Source organism: Tetrahymena thermophila (assembly GCF_000189635.1).
Source record: "Tetrahymena thermophila SB210 genomic scaffold scf_8254034, whole genome shotgun sequence".
In the NCBI taxonomy this organism is placed as follows: domain Eukaryota; phylum Ciliophora; class Oligohymenophorea; order Hymenostomatida; family Tetrahymenidae; genus Tetrahymena; species Tetrahymena thermophila.
In genome coordinates this window covers 129,868-143,976 of record NW_002476025.1, presented here as the reverse complement: position 1 = coordinate 143,976, position 14,109 = coordinate 129,868, and the positions used below count along the sequence as shown (strand labels likewise).

Genomic DNA, 14,109 nt, shown 5'->3' with positions numbered 1-14,109 from the left:
TTTTGTCAAATAAACAATAAACACAAGTAACTTAGTCGTTTTTATAATACAAATATCATTATACATCTTATTGAGGAAGATGAGTGATTAACATATTGTTGAAAGAGGTAGCAGTTCTGATGAAGAAGATAGAGATTATGTTACTTTCGATTTTATTCTGTCCTCTAGAATAGGTTTTGGAATCTATCAAATAATAGTAATATAAATTGATTCAAAATTATAAATAAGATATAAATGGATTTTACTCAAAATTTTCCCATTTTTGAAATAATTTTCTCATAATCACTGAAGTAAGTGAGATGAGAACGATCTTGTTACTTTTATTCAATTATTTAATTACTTCAATTTACATTTTTAATTTTTTTATTGATTTTTAAAGGCATTGTGTATTGTTTCTCTAATAGATTTTATAGATGGAGCTGAGTAGTACTATATGATGATTTTAGTATAAGTATTGTAAAATGAATGGAAGTTAAGCGATAATTAAATAGAACTACTAGGTAGTTTTTATTTCGTAGGTTTGTTTGTTGGAGCTATTATTTCTGGTATATTTTGCGATTGGTTTGGTAGGAAAAATTCTATGGCTATAGGGTGTTTTTTATAGCTATGTACAGTAATCTGGACTTCATTAGCTCCTGATTATTCACATATGCTTGCTATCAGAGCCTTCTATGGGATAGTAATTGGTATGACCTTACCTATTGGAATACTCATGATGACTGAAATAGTGCCAAAACATATTAGAGGGAGATGTTTAATTCTTACATAGAGTGCTTATATGCTTGGTAAATTCTACCTTCTTCTTCTATGTGTATTTTTCATGGATGACCTATCAAAGGGAAACTGGAGAGCAATAGCTATTTGCCAAATTTTTCCTTGTACCATTATGTCAATTGGGTGCCTATTCTTTTTAGATGACTCTGCTAGATTTTTAGTTAGTCATAATAGAATAGATGAAGCTGTAGTTATCTTAAATAGAACTGGATAAAAAAACAAGTAAAGTTAATATGAACCACTTACTTAATATGAAATAGAAAGCCTTAAAAAGTGGTAATAAGCTAAATTTGCCAAATAGCCTACAACTTTTAATACCTTTAAAGGTCTTTTTTAGGGTAGTAACTTTGGTATAACTTGGAGATTAATAGTTGCAAATTGTGTTAATTCATTTATATCTTCAGGTACCCTCTTTCTTCTCCCATTTTACCTTCATAGTTCAGGTTAAGGATTTTTTGAGCTTTTTCTAGCTACTCTTGGAGAAGTACCTGCATCCATAATAGTTTACTTGTTTATTGATGTATAATCAGTTGGTCGTTTAAAAATCCTAAATGGAACACTACTTCTATCTACAGTATCTCTTTTTTTGATTTATTTGATAAAAGAGCCTTTCTTGTTAGGTGGTTTAATTTCTATCAAATTCTTCTCAAGATTTACTGGTCTTTGTTCAACTCCTTTGATTTCAGAATCTTATGACACCATTCATCGTTCATTAGGACTGGGATTAAGTACTGCAGTTGGTCGTGCGATGGGTGCAATTTCTCCATTTATTCTTTATGAAGTTTACTTATTTAATAAATGGGTTGTCTTTTTAATTTTTGCTTCATTAGCTTTCATCACTTTTCTCGTATTTTTGTCATATCCAGTTGATAAAACGAGCAAACCCTTAGATTAAGACCATACATAAGAAATAATTACTAAATCAAGATAATAATCTCCACAGATAAAAATTAATCATGCAAACGAAGACACTACAAGCTTATTATCAGAATAAAAGTAAAATTAAGATGACTAGACAGTAGTTTCTAGGTCAGCACTCAAAGATTAAAACCAAGATTGAAAATATTTTGTGTCATTTTTATTAATGTACAACTATGAATTTAACAAATAAAAAAAATTTTTCAAGTAAATTTATAATTTTATTTTATATTCTGTATTTTAAAAATAAAAATAAAAAATTTATAATCAAACTCTTAATAAGAAATAAATTTATTTCAATTTAAAAAAAACATTTCTAAAATTTTAATGATTAAAAACATGTAATATATATATTTTTAATTGTATATATTTTGAGGATTATTTTATTAATTTTTAACCTGATAAATCTTAAGTAAAATTTTTTTGATAATTACTTTTTGAATGAATATCAAGCATCTCAATTAATTAATTATTAAAATACGATTTTTAATTTTTAATAAAGATAATTATTTTAATAACATATTAATATCTTTTGTTAATTATCAAATTTAAAATACTAAGATTCTCTTAAAGTTATTAATTGCATTTAATAGAAAAAGTATAACACATCTATTAAGTAGCATATAAAAATATAAATATAATTAGTGTTTTTAGTATTTTTAGTTTAAAACAAATTAAAGTTTTAAAAATAAATTCAAAATATTTTAAGAATTCTTAACATTATCAAAATAAACTTTTTCTCTTAGTTTATATTATCTTAATATAAAATAAAACATTTATGAATAATCGTTTAGAAAATTTTTTCAAAAAATAGAGTGAAACTATCTGATTATTTTTAATCTTCTTTTAAATTTATTACTTAAAGATTTTTTTTACAACTTTTTAAAATATAATTTTATTATTATTTTATTTTAAATATCAGTAAAATTTTTATGGTTTTAGTACAATCGTTTCGCAAACAAGTATAAATTAAAGCGAATCTAAGTATTTCGATAAATATCTTAAAATTAGCTTCAAAATACTTATCCTATAGAATTTTTTTTAATGCCAAAATAATTTATTTTTTAGGCACCAAATGCAAATAAATTTAATTAATCTTTTTTGGAATATCTAAAAAAAGCTATTTTTATATTAAGAAATTGAATTAATAAAAAGATAATCAAAATCTTTCTTAGCAAGCAAATCTTTTAAAATGAAATTGATTTCAATCACTATATTTTTACTATTAGCTATAGCTACCACTATGGTTTTGTATTTTAATCAAAATAATGCATCTAGTTTGCAGAAATTCAAGGCTCACATACATAAACCTCATGATCATGAACATCATATGCATATTAACTTGAACACTGTGGGTAATTGTATGATGTTTATAAAAGAATCAGTTGTTTTTTGTGGAGCTCAAATAGATTAAAATGAAGTAAATATTACAGGAGATATTGACTGCATAAAAAAATATTTGAATGAAAAAAATTGTAATAATCTCCATTGATATTTTAAGTGTATCTCACTCTTGAAAATTAACAATATATTAACTAATAATAATAATTCTATTCAATTAAAAAGTTATTTATCATGAAATTAGTGATAATAAATCAAATGTATTTTAGTACTGTTTAATTTGAAAAATTTGTTATCTGTATAACACTATTTTATTTTTTCTTATAATTTTATTAATAAGAATAAAAAAATCAAAATTAGATTGTAATCTTTTAAATTTACACTTTACTAAATATGATAAAAATACATATTTAAAATATCGAAAATAATTGTAAATTTTACATTTTTTATAGCTAATTTGTTACTTAAACAAGCTAATAGTAGTATAATTTTTTTAAATTAATTGATAAAATTTTAGCTTACAAAATCAAATTTCATTGAATCATTAAACTTGAAATCAAATTAATTAATTATAGCACAGCAAAAATAGATTGAATTGAAAAATTTTTAGAAATACCTGTTACTCTTTTTTTTTTATTAGATAAATATAGAATAGAATTAATATTTATTTTTATTAATACAGAATCAAATATATTTAAAATAAATTTTATAAACTTATCCTTTTACTTTTTAAAATAATTGCTGAGATAAAAATAAATTCATATTTCATCACGTCCTTATCAATAGAAGCATTAATCTGACTAAGCTAGGGGAAAATAATAAATTTATATCTAGATATTAATTTCAAGATAAAAGAAAGAAATTAGCATCAAAGATTACAAGTTTTCCCATAAAAATTGACTTTTATTTGTTAAATTATTAGTACACAAACAACTTTTTAGGTAAATTAAAATGTGGAAATCATAAAGATATTCCAAAATAAAATTAAATTTAAATTTATTTCCTGAAAAAGAAAAAATCATATTTATTCAAAACTTATTTATTTGAATAAACTCAGCTTCATATTTTGAATTAATTGCATATTTTCCTTTATTTAATATTAGTTTAAAACTTTTAATTTGCTATGGAAAATCAAAGGCTGCAGTTTGATGGCTAAATTTAAATAATTTTCTTCTAATAAATAATAAAAGAATCTAGTATGTTTTAAAAACCACAACTTCAAAGTAATTAATTATCTCTAGAACCAAAAATAAAAACAACTTTACTTCCATCAGATTTCCAATAGAAAACTTAATTACTTAATATAGGTTGGTAAACATAAGTCAATTAATATTTAAAGAGAAATCTTTTATTTCAAATTAAAATTAGTAATTTAATTAAAAAAATAAATCTAATTGAAGCATCATAATATTTAAATTAAGTAAATGAAGAACATTTTTATTGCTTTCGGTGTCCTTGCTCTGCTCTCAACAGCTGCTCTCGTTTATGTCCACAACCAAAACCAAACCGAATTAGAAAAATTCCACATTCACTTCCCTCATCACCTCCCTCACATTCACGTTCCTAAGCTTCACTTGAAAAATATTGGTTCTTGTCTCAGTACTGTTTATGGTGCAGTCAGCTAATGTGGTGCTGCTTACGATTCTGCAGGAGCTAATATTACTGGAGACATTGGTTGTGTTAAAAATATCCTTAATGTAAAGAAGTGTGGTCATATTTTCTGATAAATAATATAAATTTAAATAATTATTTTATATTAGAATTATGGTCAAATAAATATATAATTGTTTTATAAAATTTTAAATCATTTATAAAATTGCAAAAAAAATGTTTACCTTTTCTTATTTTAATTTATTTCAAAAGTATATATGTATATAATATCAAAAATTAGAGTTTTTATTTATACTAAGCAAGAAATAAAATATATAATTGAAGCTACCTCACAGAAAATCTCTTGATACATATTTTAATCAAAACTGTTTGATAATATAATCAAGTAAAAGTAAGTGCATATCAGCAAAGCTAGAACGATTTAATATTTTGTGTTTTATGAATTTTTCGATTTTTTAAATAAGAACATTAAAATTTAATATGTGTTAAAACAAACCCCAAAAATTTATGTAAGAATAAAATTGTATCAAAAGAAAATTACTTTAAAATTAAATAAAATTTTTGATTTTAGTATTTCATTTAAATTTTAATTTTTTAAATAATTAAAAGCTTCTAACAAATTTATATTAAAATCTATTTATTTATTTGTTATTTTTATTAGATAATACTTTATATGAAATAAAAATAAACATTTTGATTTATTTAATTTAAATTTATATTTTGAATATAAAAGCTATTTTAGTATTGACTATCATAATAAATATGCTTACCTTTATTTTATTAAATTCTTTTAGTACAAAAAATTGTTAATTATTTTATTTATTTTATTTAGTACTTTCATTTAAATTTGAGCTTTAAATCAAGTAGAAGTTACTGTCAATATAAATTATTATTAAAAAAAATTAGAAGTTAAATATAATAACTGCTAATAAATTTACAAATTTAGATAAAACAAAATGTATTTCGTTTAGAAAACAAATTTAAATAAAATCATCAAAAATAATTTGTCATTTAAGATTTCTGTAATTGCAAATCTAATTTGTTTAAATATTTTATGTTTAATTTGAATAAAACTTTTCAAGTAAGTATAAACACTGAGAGGAATATTCTATGTTATCTTCCAAAAACTATATGCTGCAATTATTTAAATTCTATTTTCTAATTTCAATAACTTTTTTTAAATCATAAAGATCTACCTCAAAATAAGTTATATACATGTTTTTATAAAAAAAGCACAACCTCTACTCTTCTGTCAGAAATAAGTCATAAATTGTTTAAAAATTTTTTACATTGTTTAAAAAAACGTGATTTTAATTTTATACAGTCACTTTTACTTTGATTTAATCATAAGTGAGAAGTTCCATGAAGCATTCATTTTTTTAGTTGTTGTTAATTTACTTGTTTTGCACTGTTTGCTAAAAGAGTTTTTAATAACTTTATTACTCATAAAAATCAATTAAACCATATCTCATTATTATTTATTAAAATTATTCAATATTTGAACCTAAGAGAGCTATTAGATTTTCGCTAATTCCTAGCTTTGTTAATTCTAGATTTGAGCTATTAAAATTTAATTCTTAAGTACCATAGATATAAAATTATTGAGAATCAGAAACACTTTTTAGCAGAATTTCGCATTATTCTTTAAAATACTAATTCACTAGACTTAAATAATCAACAGCAAAAGGTATTTAATCTAAAATTTATTTTCCTCTATTTGAAAAAGCTTCTTAGGCTATAAACATTTTGGAATATTACTAAATGCTTAATGATAAATCATATAGCTCCTAATTTTAGCTATTTTAAAGTTGATGTATAACTTAGGATAAATCATAATTAGGTTTTTTCTAAGAAAAAAATTATATTTCTACTGTTGGCATATCTTTTCGAACAGCACAAGAATAGACTCTTTTGAATTCATTCCACTTTGAAACCTTAAAAAAGTATTTATCTTTGCAATCAAAGTCAAAAATAATATCGCCAGGAATAAAAAAACACTTTTCAGACTAAAAAATGTAATTAGGCACTAATGAATAGGTCACTTAAGTTAAGCCTTTTACCTAAGTCTTAATGCTATCCTGTAAGTCATAATTTTTGATTTACTTTTACAATTCTATTTATTCTTTTTCTGATTATACTTTCATTTAAATATAGAAAAAAGATTAAAATTTTAAATACTTTTTGCGTGTTGATAAATAACATCAAAATTTTGATTTTAAAAATTTAATATTTTAATTAAAACTTAATTAAATTTACAAATAGTTTATAAACAATTAAATAAGCATTCAATAAAATATTTTTTTTTTCAGAAATTTTCATACCAAATAACTTTTTAAATTTTAAACAAACCAAAAAATAATTACAAAACATTTAAAAAAACGAATTAAATATATTTGTTTTCAAAATAAAATCATTTTTTTTCAATTCTTATATATGGAATTTTAGTTGTTTGTTGTAAATCTTTTTCCATTTAAATTAGTTAAGGTGCAACTTGATCACTTTTATTAAAAAAATAAAAAAGCTAAGAACTCTTTTAAAAATATTAATTAATATATTTTTACTCTTTATTGATAAGTGTAACCTTAGATAATATGTTTGTATTATTGCTTAAGTACGACTATAATATTTAAATGCTTGCCTAAGTAATTGAAAGTCCTCTTTTTAAATTAAAAAATAAGATTAGATGATAAAATATATTAATATCTTACTCAAATTTTAATTTGAATGTGGAAAGACATTTCATGAACTAAATTTCATCTATCATTTATTTAAACCCTTAATCATCCATACCTATGTTACTAAATAGTTGAAAAAAAAATCAATAGAGCTGTATTAAAATATATATATTTACTTTATTTTTAAGTGTAATCTTTATAAGTTGTTAAACCCTTTTAAAAGCTCTGCAATCACGTGCTGCTCATCCTGATCAATATATCCATAACTTTTATGTTTTTGAGTTGTTTATAAGATATAATTTTTATAATTATAAACTACCTCATATCAATTCTGAACTCTTTTATTTTTTCCTTTAAAATATTCTCTGAGAGTGCCTTAATAGTTTCTTTGCTGATTTTAATGCTATCCATTCCAAGATAAATTTTTTGCAATCCTTATAATTTATTGAAGCACGAAGAAAATTCGTTTACACATTAATTATCCTCTAATTATGCCCTACTATAATTTTTATTTATAAAATATATTTTAATTTGTTAAGTAAATAATCAAAATATTATCTTACCTCAATTCAATCCTCATTTCTTTTAATTTTTTCATCTTAGAAATTGCTTAGCTGCATTAGATAAAACATTCTCTTTAAATATTGCATTAGCTAAGATATTTATTTAAACATGATAAAAATTAAATTAAATTTTACAATTAATTTTTACTCTAAACATAAAGTCAGCTTCAATAAGGATTATTTTTCAAAAAGAGCAATAGGCAGATGTTCTGTTTGTAGATATCTAAAAATTTATTTATAAAAAATAAAATAATAATTCTTAGAATTTAATATCAGTATAAACTACCTAATTGAAAGATAAAGAGTATCTAAGTGACTCATATTTTATATTGCTTAAAATAACTCCTTTAATAGATTATTAGCAATTTCAGTATAACTTATTTAAATTCAAAAGTTTTGTAATTTTTCATCTAAAAAATTAAAATATTTAATTTACCCTAAAGATAATTGTAAGTTTTTCATAGTTTGGTTAGATTTATTTAGATTTTATATAAACCTGTTAAATGTCTACATTTCCCCAACATAATTTCCACTTGATAAATAAAATTATTAATATTAAACTTAATAAAAAAAACTTACTAAAATTCTAGCTTTAATTATTATAGAATAAAATTATCAAACATCTGTCCAAATATTTCCATTTTCTCTGAGTTTAATGGCTATTGAATAAATCTAAAAAAAATAAAGAAAGAGATAACTTCAATTAATATTTACTGCTATTATTGCACTTGGTTATTGAAAGGATTTTGTCTATTCTGTTAATTTTAGATGCTTTTAGAGTTATATTTAAAAACTAATTTAAATATCTCATAATATTATTTGTAAAATATGAGCAAATAAAGTACTGCATCTAATTAAATGGGGGTTATCTGTTATGTTGAATCTAAGGGGGCCTATTATTATTATTATTATTATTATTATTTAATATTTAATTTAAGGATTTTAAAATAAATAATCAAGCTAAAGTTACATAAGTACAGCAACTGGTTTCTCTCCTATTCTCATTGAACTTTTTTAATTAATTAAATTAATATTATTTTTTAGATTTCAAGAATAAATTACTTCATTAAAAGCTCAAGGTTAGTTATTTACTTTAATGACTATAGTGTATTTTTCATAATATTCATTTGGTACAGAGTAGACTAGAAAGAGCTATATATTATTTATTTATTATAAAATGTTTATTTATTTAATTAATATAGAAAGAAAACTCACTTTAAGTCAAGTTTTAAACTTTATAAATTCTAAGCATTTTAAAGAGAAGTTAGCAGATTAATAACATCTTGTTCATATACTTTATTCTTGTAACTAAATATTTAAATTAAAGTTTAAATCATTTTTAATCTTAAAATCTATAAAATAGCAATAATTTTGTTTACCAGAAATCCAAGCTTAAGTTCAAAAGAGATTTGCTATTTGATTCAATAATTGGGCAAAATAATTTTGATTAATCTTATTCCGTACTATTTACTCTATCAATATAAATTTTATTATTTTATTTATAACTTATCAAAATCTTACTAGAATTAGAGTTTAATTGAACTGAGATTAGGTTTGTTCTAATACCATGTCTGCTCTTACTAAAAAAAGCCTTAATCAATATAATTTTCGCTAAAATAAAAATTTTGATAAATAAACCAGATAAAAATATAAAATATTAAATAAATGAAAATATTGGTTCTTGTTTTTCTTTAAGTAAGCTGTGATCAAATATAGTTTAAAAAAATGAAATGTAATAAACTTTTACCTATAGTCTAAGTCAATGTGTGTTATTTGTTATAAACCTGATAATCCTTACAATGTCTTATAGATATCATTACCTCTATTCGTGTTCCTAATTATAGATAAATAGATAGATAGATTTTGTAATTTTTAAAAATAATTTTATTTACTTTAGACAAAGAGATACTTTCTAAAGTTCAGTGTAATTTTCTAATGTTTAGCCAAGTATTTAATCAAAATCTGAGGATAAGTAATTTTTTCTTGTTAAAAAATAATATATTAACCAATCAATTTTATAACCTGATTTTAATATTACTTAAAATTCAAAGTGAGGTCTCTTATCTTCTTAGACTATTTTAAGTTTACAACAAAGCTCTTTATAACTTCAGGATTCATCTTTGAATATCTTTAATAATATAATAAATATTATCTTTTCTTTAAAAAGTTTAATAGATATTTATTACGAAATGTCAACATTTAATGTGGCTAAATCACTCATCATCAAATTTTTTATTCGTAGTCCATCGTAATTTATTAAATTTAGCTCATATTCTTAAAATTCTTCATAATTAATAACTTACTAAGTTTCGCTTATTAAATCACTAAAATAAAATAATCTCTAAATAAATTTGAATTTTTTGACAATTATAAAAATTTACGAAATGTTTAACTTGAGAGATGAAACACTATCTAATTGAGATAGATTATTGATTAATTCTACTTTATTTTAAAGTTTACAGCCCCTATCAATTTTAATATAAATTTATTGAAATATTTATCTGATTATAAATTTATTTACTAAAGACTTATCTCTAAAGAATTTATTTTATTTAAAAATTTGCAATCTTCAATTCTCAAATCTCTAACACACTTGTTGAAACTAATTTTATTTTTTTGCTAAATTATTTGTTTTATAGTTTTTATTAATGTATTTACTCTAAGTTTATAGAATAAGCTCTAACCTAATCACCATCATATTCATAAAGATTTCTCAAATTCTCTTCATTAATTCCACATTTTCTTTTAAATATTATCTGTAAGTGAGCTATTTAATACAATTAATTTACACCAAATTTAAATGAATATTTGTTAATTAAGTCTATGTTTAATTGAATTCTTTCAACTAAACGAGTATATCCTCTGTCATTTGATATCCACTAAAATAAAATAAAAAATATTTTAAAATTTAGTTCTTAATATAGCAATTACCTAAAATTTAACTGGTATCCATTTAACTGATTCATATTTTTTAAGTTATTTAAAAAATATTTCAATTACTAATCTGATTAGAATATGCTATAAAATAACGAAACAAAGATTTCTTTAAGTTAATAAATAAATAAATCTAATTTTACTTTTTATATATAAATAAATATTGAAGATTTTTTGAAGCAATAATATCTTCAAATATCGTCTCATCTAATTAACAATCATCACTCTTAACGTAGAGAGCAGATGAGTGATTTCTTAAAGCATTCAAATAAACTAACTTCTCTACTTAAGCAAGTTAATTGAGATATTCTATTCCTTTCTAATCAATTGCATTTTCTCTTTGTAAAGATCATTAAAAAAACAAATAAAAAAACTAAATAAATTTACTTTAAATTGATTTCTATTCTTTGTAGCTGTTTTTGGTTTGATATTTTTATTAATGATTAACTTAAATGCATTGCATCTGTTCCATCAAAATAATTACCACTATTTTAAATTTATAAATTAATTAGAGTAAACTTATAAATATTATTTTTTACTTGAATTTGAGATCTATTTCCTCGATGCTATTCATAGATTGTAAATTATTTGCAAATTCTTTCATTGGGTATCTTATACTATCGCCACTAGATTAATAATATGATATCATAATCTTATTAAAATATATAAAACTAACTTACTGAATATCAATTTTTAATTTCTGAATTCTATTGAATGAAATACGAGATAAATCCTAAAATATTGAATCTGAAGATACTTTTATAAGAGGAAGCACAATGTTGAGATTTTCTAAGTTTTCTTAAATTTCTTTTCTTAGTTAAGAAACCTTTGTCAGAGAATCAGCCTTTACAACCAAGATGCTTGTATTTAATTTATCATTTATTTTAATTAATTTCTCTTCTTACTATGTTTTTTCAGACTTAGAAAGAATCTTTTGCATGTAGATAAAAGTTAAACTTTCTTTTTAAAGAAGGTAGTTTACAAGATTTATTGAACTTATTATAATTGAGATCAAACTTAAAATAAAGCAAAAAATAGGAGGAACTATTGTGCCACTATTGTTTCCACTCCATAACCCAAGTTATCCATTATTTATGAATTATATTAATAACTATGGCATACTTTCAAATATAAATTGAATGATTTGTGAAATTTAGATGATACCCTGTATTTTTTCATTGCTTAAATATTATAGGAAAGTCGATTATCTGTAAATTTGATATAATTCGTCTTATGTGAATTCCTCAATAAGTTACTCCTACTTCTTTTTTTCAAATATAACTTCAGCTATATTCTAAATACCTTAATTGCTTTAAGTTTTGGCCTATTTGTTATGTTTGTTAAAAATGATTTAGAAAAGCATTTTCTAATAAAAATTTTATAATAAATTGAATGAATTGATATGAATTTTGTTCATATTGCCATTAAACATTTATTAATTGTTTTTAAATTAGCAAATACGTGATTAAATAATGGCTGAGATTTTTCTTTTTCAAACAAATGACTAGAAGTTAAAGAATTCTCTATATCTGATTCCTTAAGGTTTACTGAAGCTTATAAATTCGAATTTAGAGGTAGAATTGAGGTTTTCTAATAAGAAGAGCCATATGTATCCTTTCTTAAAGCTGAATGAATGTTGTGTGAAAGCCTATTCGTACTTTTTTTAAAGCGCTTTGTGAAAATACTCTCATAATGTTGAGTTATCTAATCATTTTTCTTAATCTAAAAAAAAAGAAAAACGTGCAGCAACTTAAAGTATTGTATAAGACCATAAAAGCAACCTTATGGAGCATATCTTAAGAGCTTACAAATCTACCACCACTCAATCAGTTTAAATCTAAAGGAGTATTTTAGAAATTACCAAAATGTTTCAGCCCTATCGATTTGATTCTAGTAGTAGCATAATTTTTTCATTTCCTATTCTTCTAATTGCAACTCCATTAAATGAATCCTGATGAAAACATATGTCCAAGATACCATCTAACAAAATGGCTAAAAAGCAACGAAAAAAATGGCCGCAATTTTAATTTCTTCTGAGGATTTTTTAGAATTAGCTGCATAATCAATATCAGTGAGTATATCTAAAAACCCTAGCCCTATTTAAATGAATATTATAATCAATGAGATATAGTCTTAATATTCTTTTTTCATTAGTCCCAAATACAAATAATTAGCTTAATAAAAATCTTTAAATAAATATAGTTATTTTTTTTGTTATATTTATGATTATAAACTTTAATAAGTCATCAGAACAGGTTAAAAATCTTTTAAAACAAAGATTTTTGTAATAGACATGAATAATGTTTCTATAAGGATAACCAATCCAATAATATAAAAAAATCTGTAACTTTTCAAAAATAATAATTGTATTTTTAAAGATCAAAATAATGCCTATCTATTTAATGTATTTTTTAACATAAATTATTATAATAGCCAAATTATTTTAATAAAATAAATCTTTTATAATATCTTGAAGTTGAAATAAATTTAAAAGTTAAAAATAATTTTGCAAAAAAAAAAATTACAAGTAAATTTCAATAAAAATGATATCTACTTCCAAACACCATATTTTTGTAATAATTTTTAAAAAGATATAAGATTATAGTTACCAAAGTAAAATTTATCTATCTTAATTGAATAGTTTATTTTTTAAAAAGATCAATATGTGGCTAAATAAATCAATTAATAAGTTTGAAATATTTAATATCTTAGAATTATGGATACAATATTATGTAAGTAGTTATTTTTAAACAAAAAAATATATTTAACCAAGATATTCATTCAAAAATATTCAAAATATATATTTAGATTACTTGTTACTTATGTAAATTAATGTCTACTTATTCAATTTATTTTACACCTTAAACTTACTTTAATTACTTGCTAAATTATAATTTTAGAAATATTTATATAATATTAAATATTATGAATTATTCAGGGATATAAATTATTATATCAAAATATTTTATTTAAATAATTAAATTTTATTATTTTTTCTATAATAAAGCAAAATTCTAATTTATTTTTATTGTAGATTATAATAAATTCTAATTCTTATCATTATTTGATTACAATTAAAAATTCTAAATGTATTTTATTTTTTTAAAGTAATTAAAAATTTTGATTATTATTTATAAATTTTAACTTATTGTTGAGTTATTATGTTTAAATAAAAATATTGGTATCCAATTCATTTATTTAAAAATAATTTATATTAATGTCAATTATTTATTTGGTTTACTAAATTAGTAAAAACTTTTAACTATTAATAAAATTATATATATTAATTATTA

The 14,109-nt window shown here is 21.3% G+C and overlaps 4 protein-coding genes across 4 annotated transcripts; 2 read left to right on the top strand and 2 right to left on the bottom strand. All coding sequences in view use genetic code 6, as the record gives it.

Moving 5' to 3' along the window:
• Positions 1-79: 79 nt before the first annotated feature.
• Positions 80-1,834, top strand: TTHERM_00852790 (MFS transporter; the record flags this gene model as incomplete). Its single annotated transcript, XM_001026285.2, has 2 exons — positions 80-196; positions 380-1,834. 2 exons carry the CDS (start codon positions 80-82, stop codon positions 1,832-1,834), a joined length of 1,572 nt encoding a protein of 523 aa, XP_001026285.2.
• Positions 1,835-4,457: 2,623 nt separating this feature from the next.
• Positions 4,458-4,757, top strand: TTHERM_00852780 (transmembrane protein, putative; the record flags this gene model as incomplete). The annotated part of the gene is made up of 1 exon (XM_001026284.3): positions 4,458-4,757. The coding sequence occupies one exon, from the start codon at positions 4,458-4,460 to the stop codon at positions 4,755-4,757; it is 300 nt and encodes a 99-aa protein (XP_001026284.1).
• An 894-nt stretch (positions 4,758-5,651) lies between these two features.
• TTHERM_000852779 (hypothetical protein) lies at positions 5,652-6,788 on the bottom strand (the record flags this gene model as incomplete). Its single annotated transcript, XM_012800646.1, has 1 exon — positions 5,652-6,788. The coding sequence occupies one exon, from the start codon at positions 6,786-6,788 to the stop codon at positions 5,652-5,654; it is 1,137 nt and encodes a 378-aa protein (XP_012656100.1).
• Positions 6,789-7,054: 266 nt separating this feature from the next.
• On the bottom strand, positions 7,055-12,991 carry TTHERM_00852770 (transmembrane protein, putative; the record flags this gene model as incomplete). The annotated part of the gene is made up of 31 exons (XM_001026283.2): positions 12,278-12,991; positions 11,497-12,140; positions 11,356-11,442; positions 11,204-11,302; positions 10,960-11,154; positions 10,814-10,900; positions 10,672-10,761; positions 10,541-10,624; positions 10,404-10,484; positions 10,264-10,347; positions 10,069-10,206; positions 9,921-10,010; positions 9,775-9,864; positions 9,630-9,716; positions 9,404-9,493; positions 9,262-9,354; positions 9,098-9,190; positions 8,945-9,034; positions 8,853-8,891; positions 8,728-8,775; positions 8,597-8,653; positions 8,462-8,554; positions 8,319-8,414; positions 8,169-8,258; positions 8,031-8,105; positions 7,883-7,972; positions 7,639-7,818; positions 7,496-7,585; positions 7,353-7,442; positions 7,206-7,301; positions 7,055-7,142 (listed from the first exon to the last, which is right to left on the bottom strand). Exons 1-31 carry the CDS (start codon positions 12,965-12,967, stop codon positions 7,055-7,057), a joined length of 4,044 nt encoding a protein of 1,347 aa, XP_001026283.2. The 5' UTR covers positions 12,968-12,991.
• Positions 12,992-14,109: the final 1,118 nt, after the last annotated feature.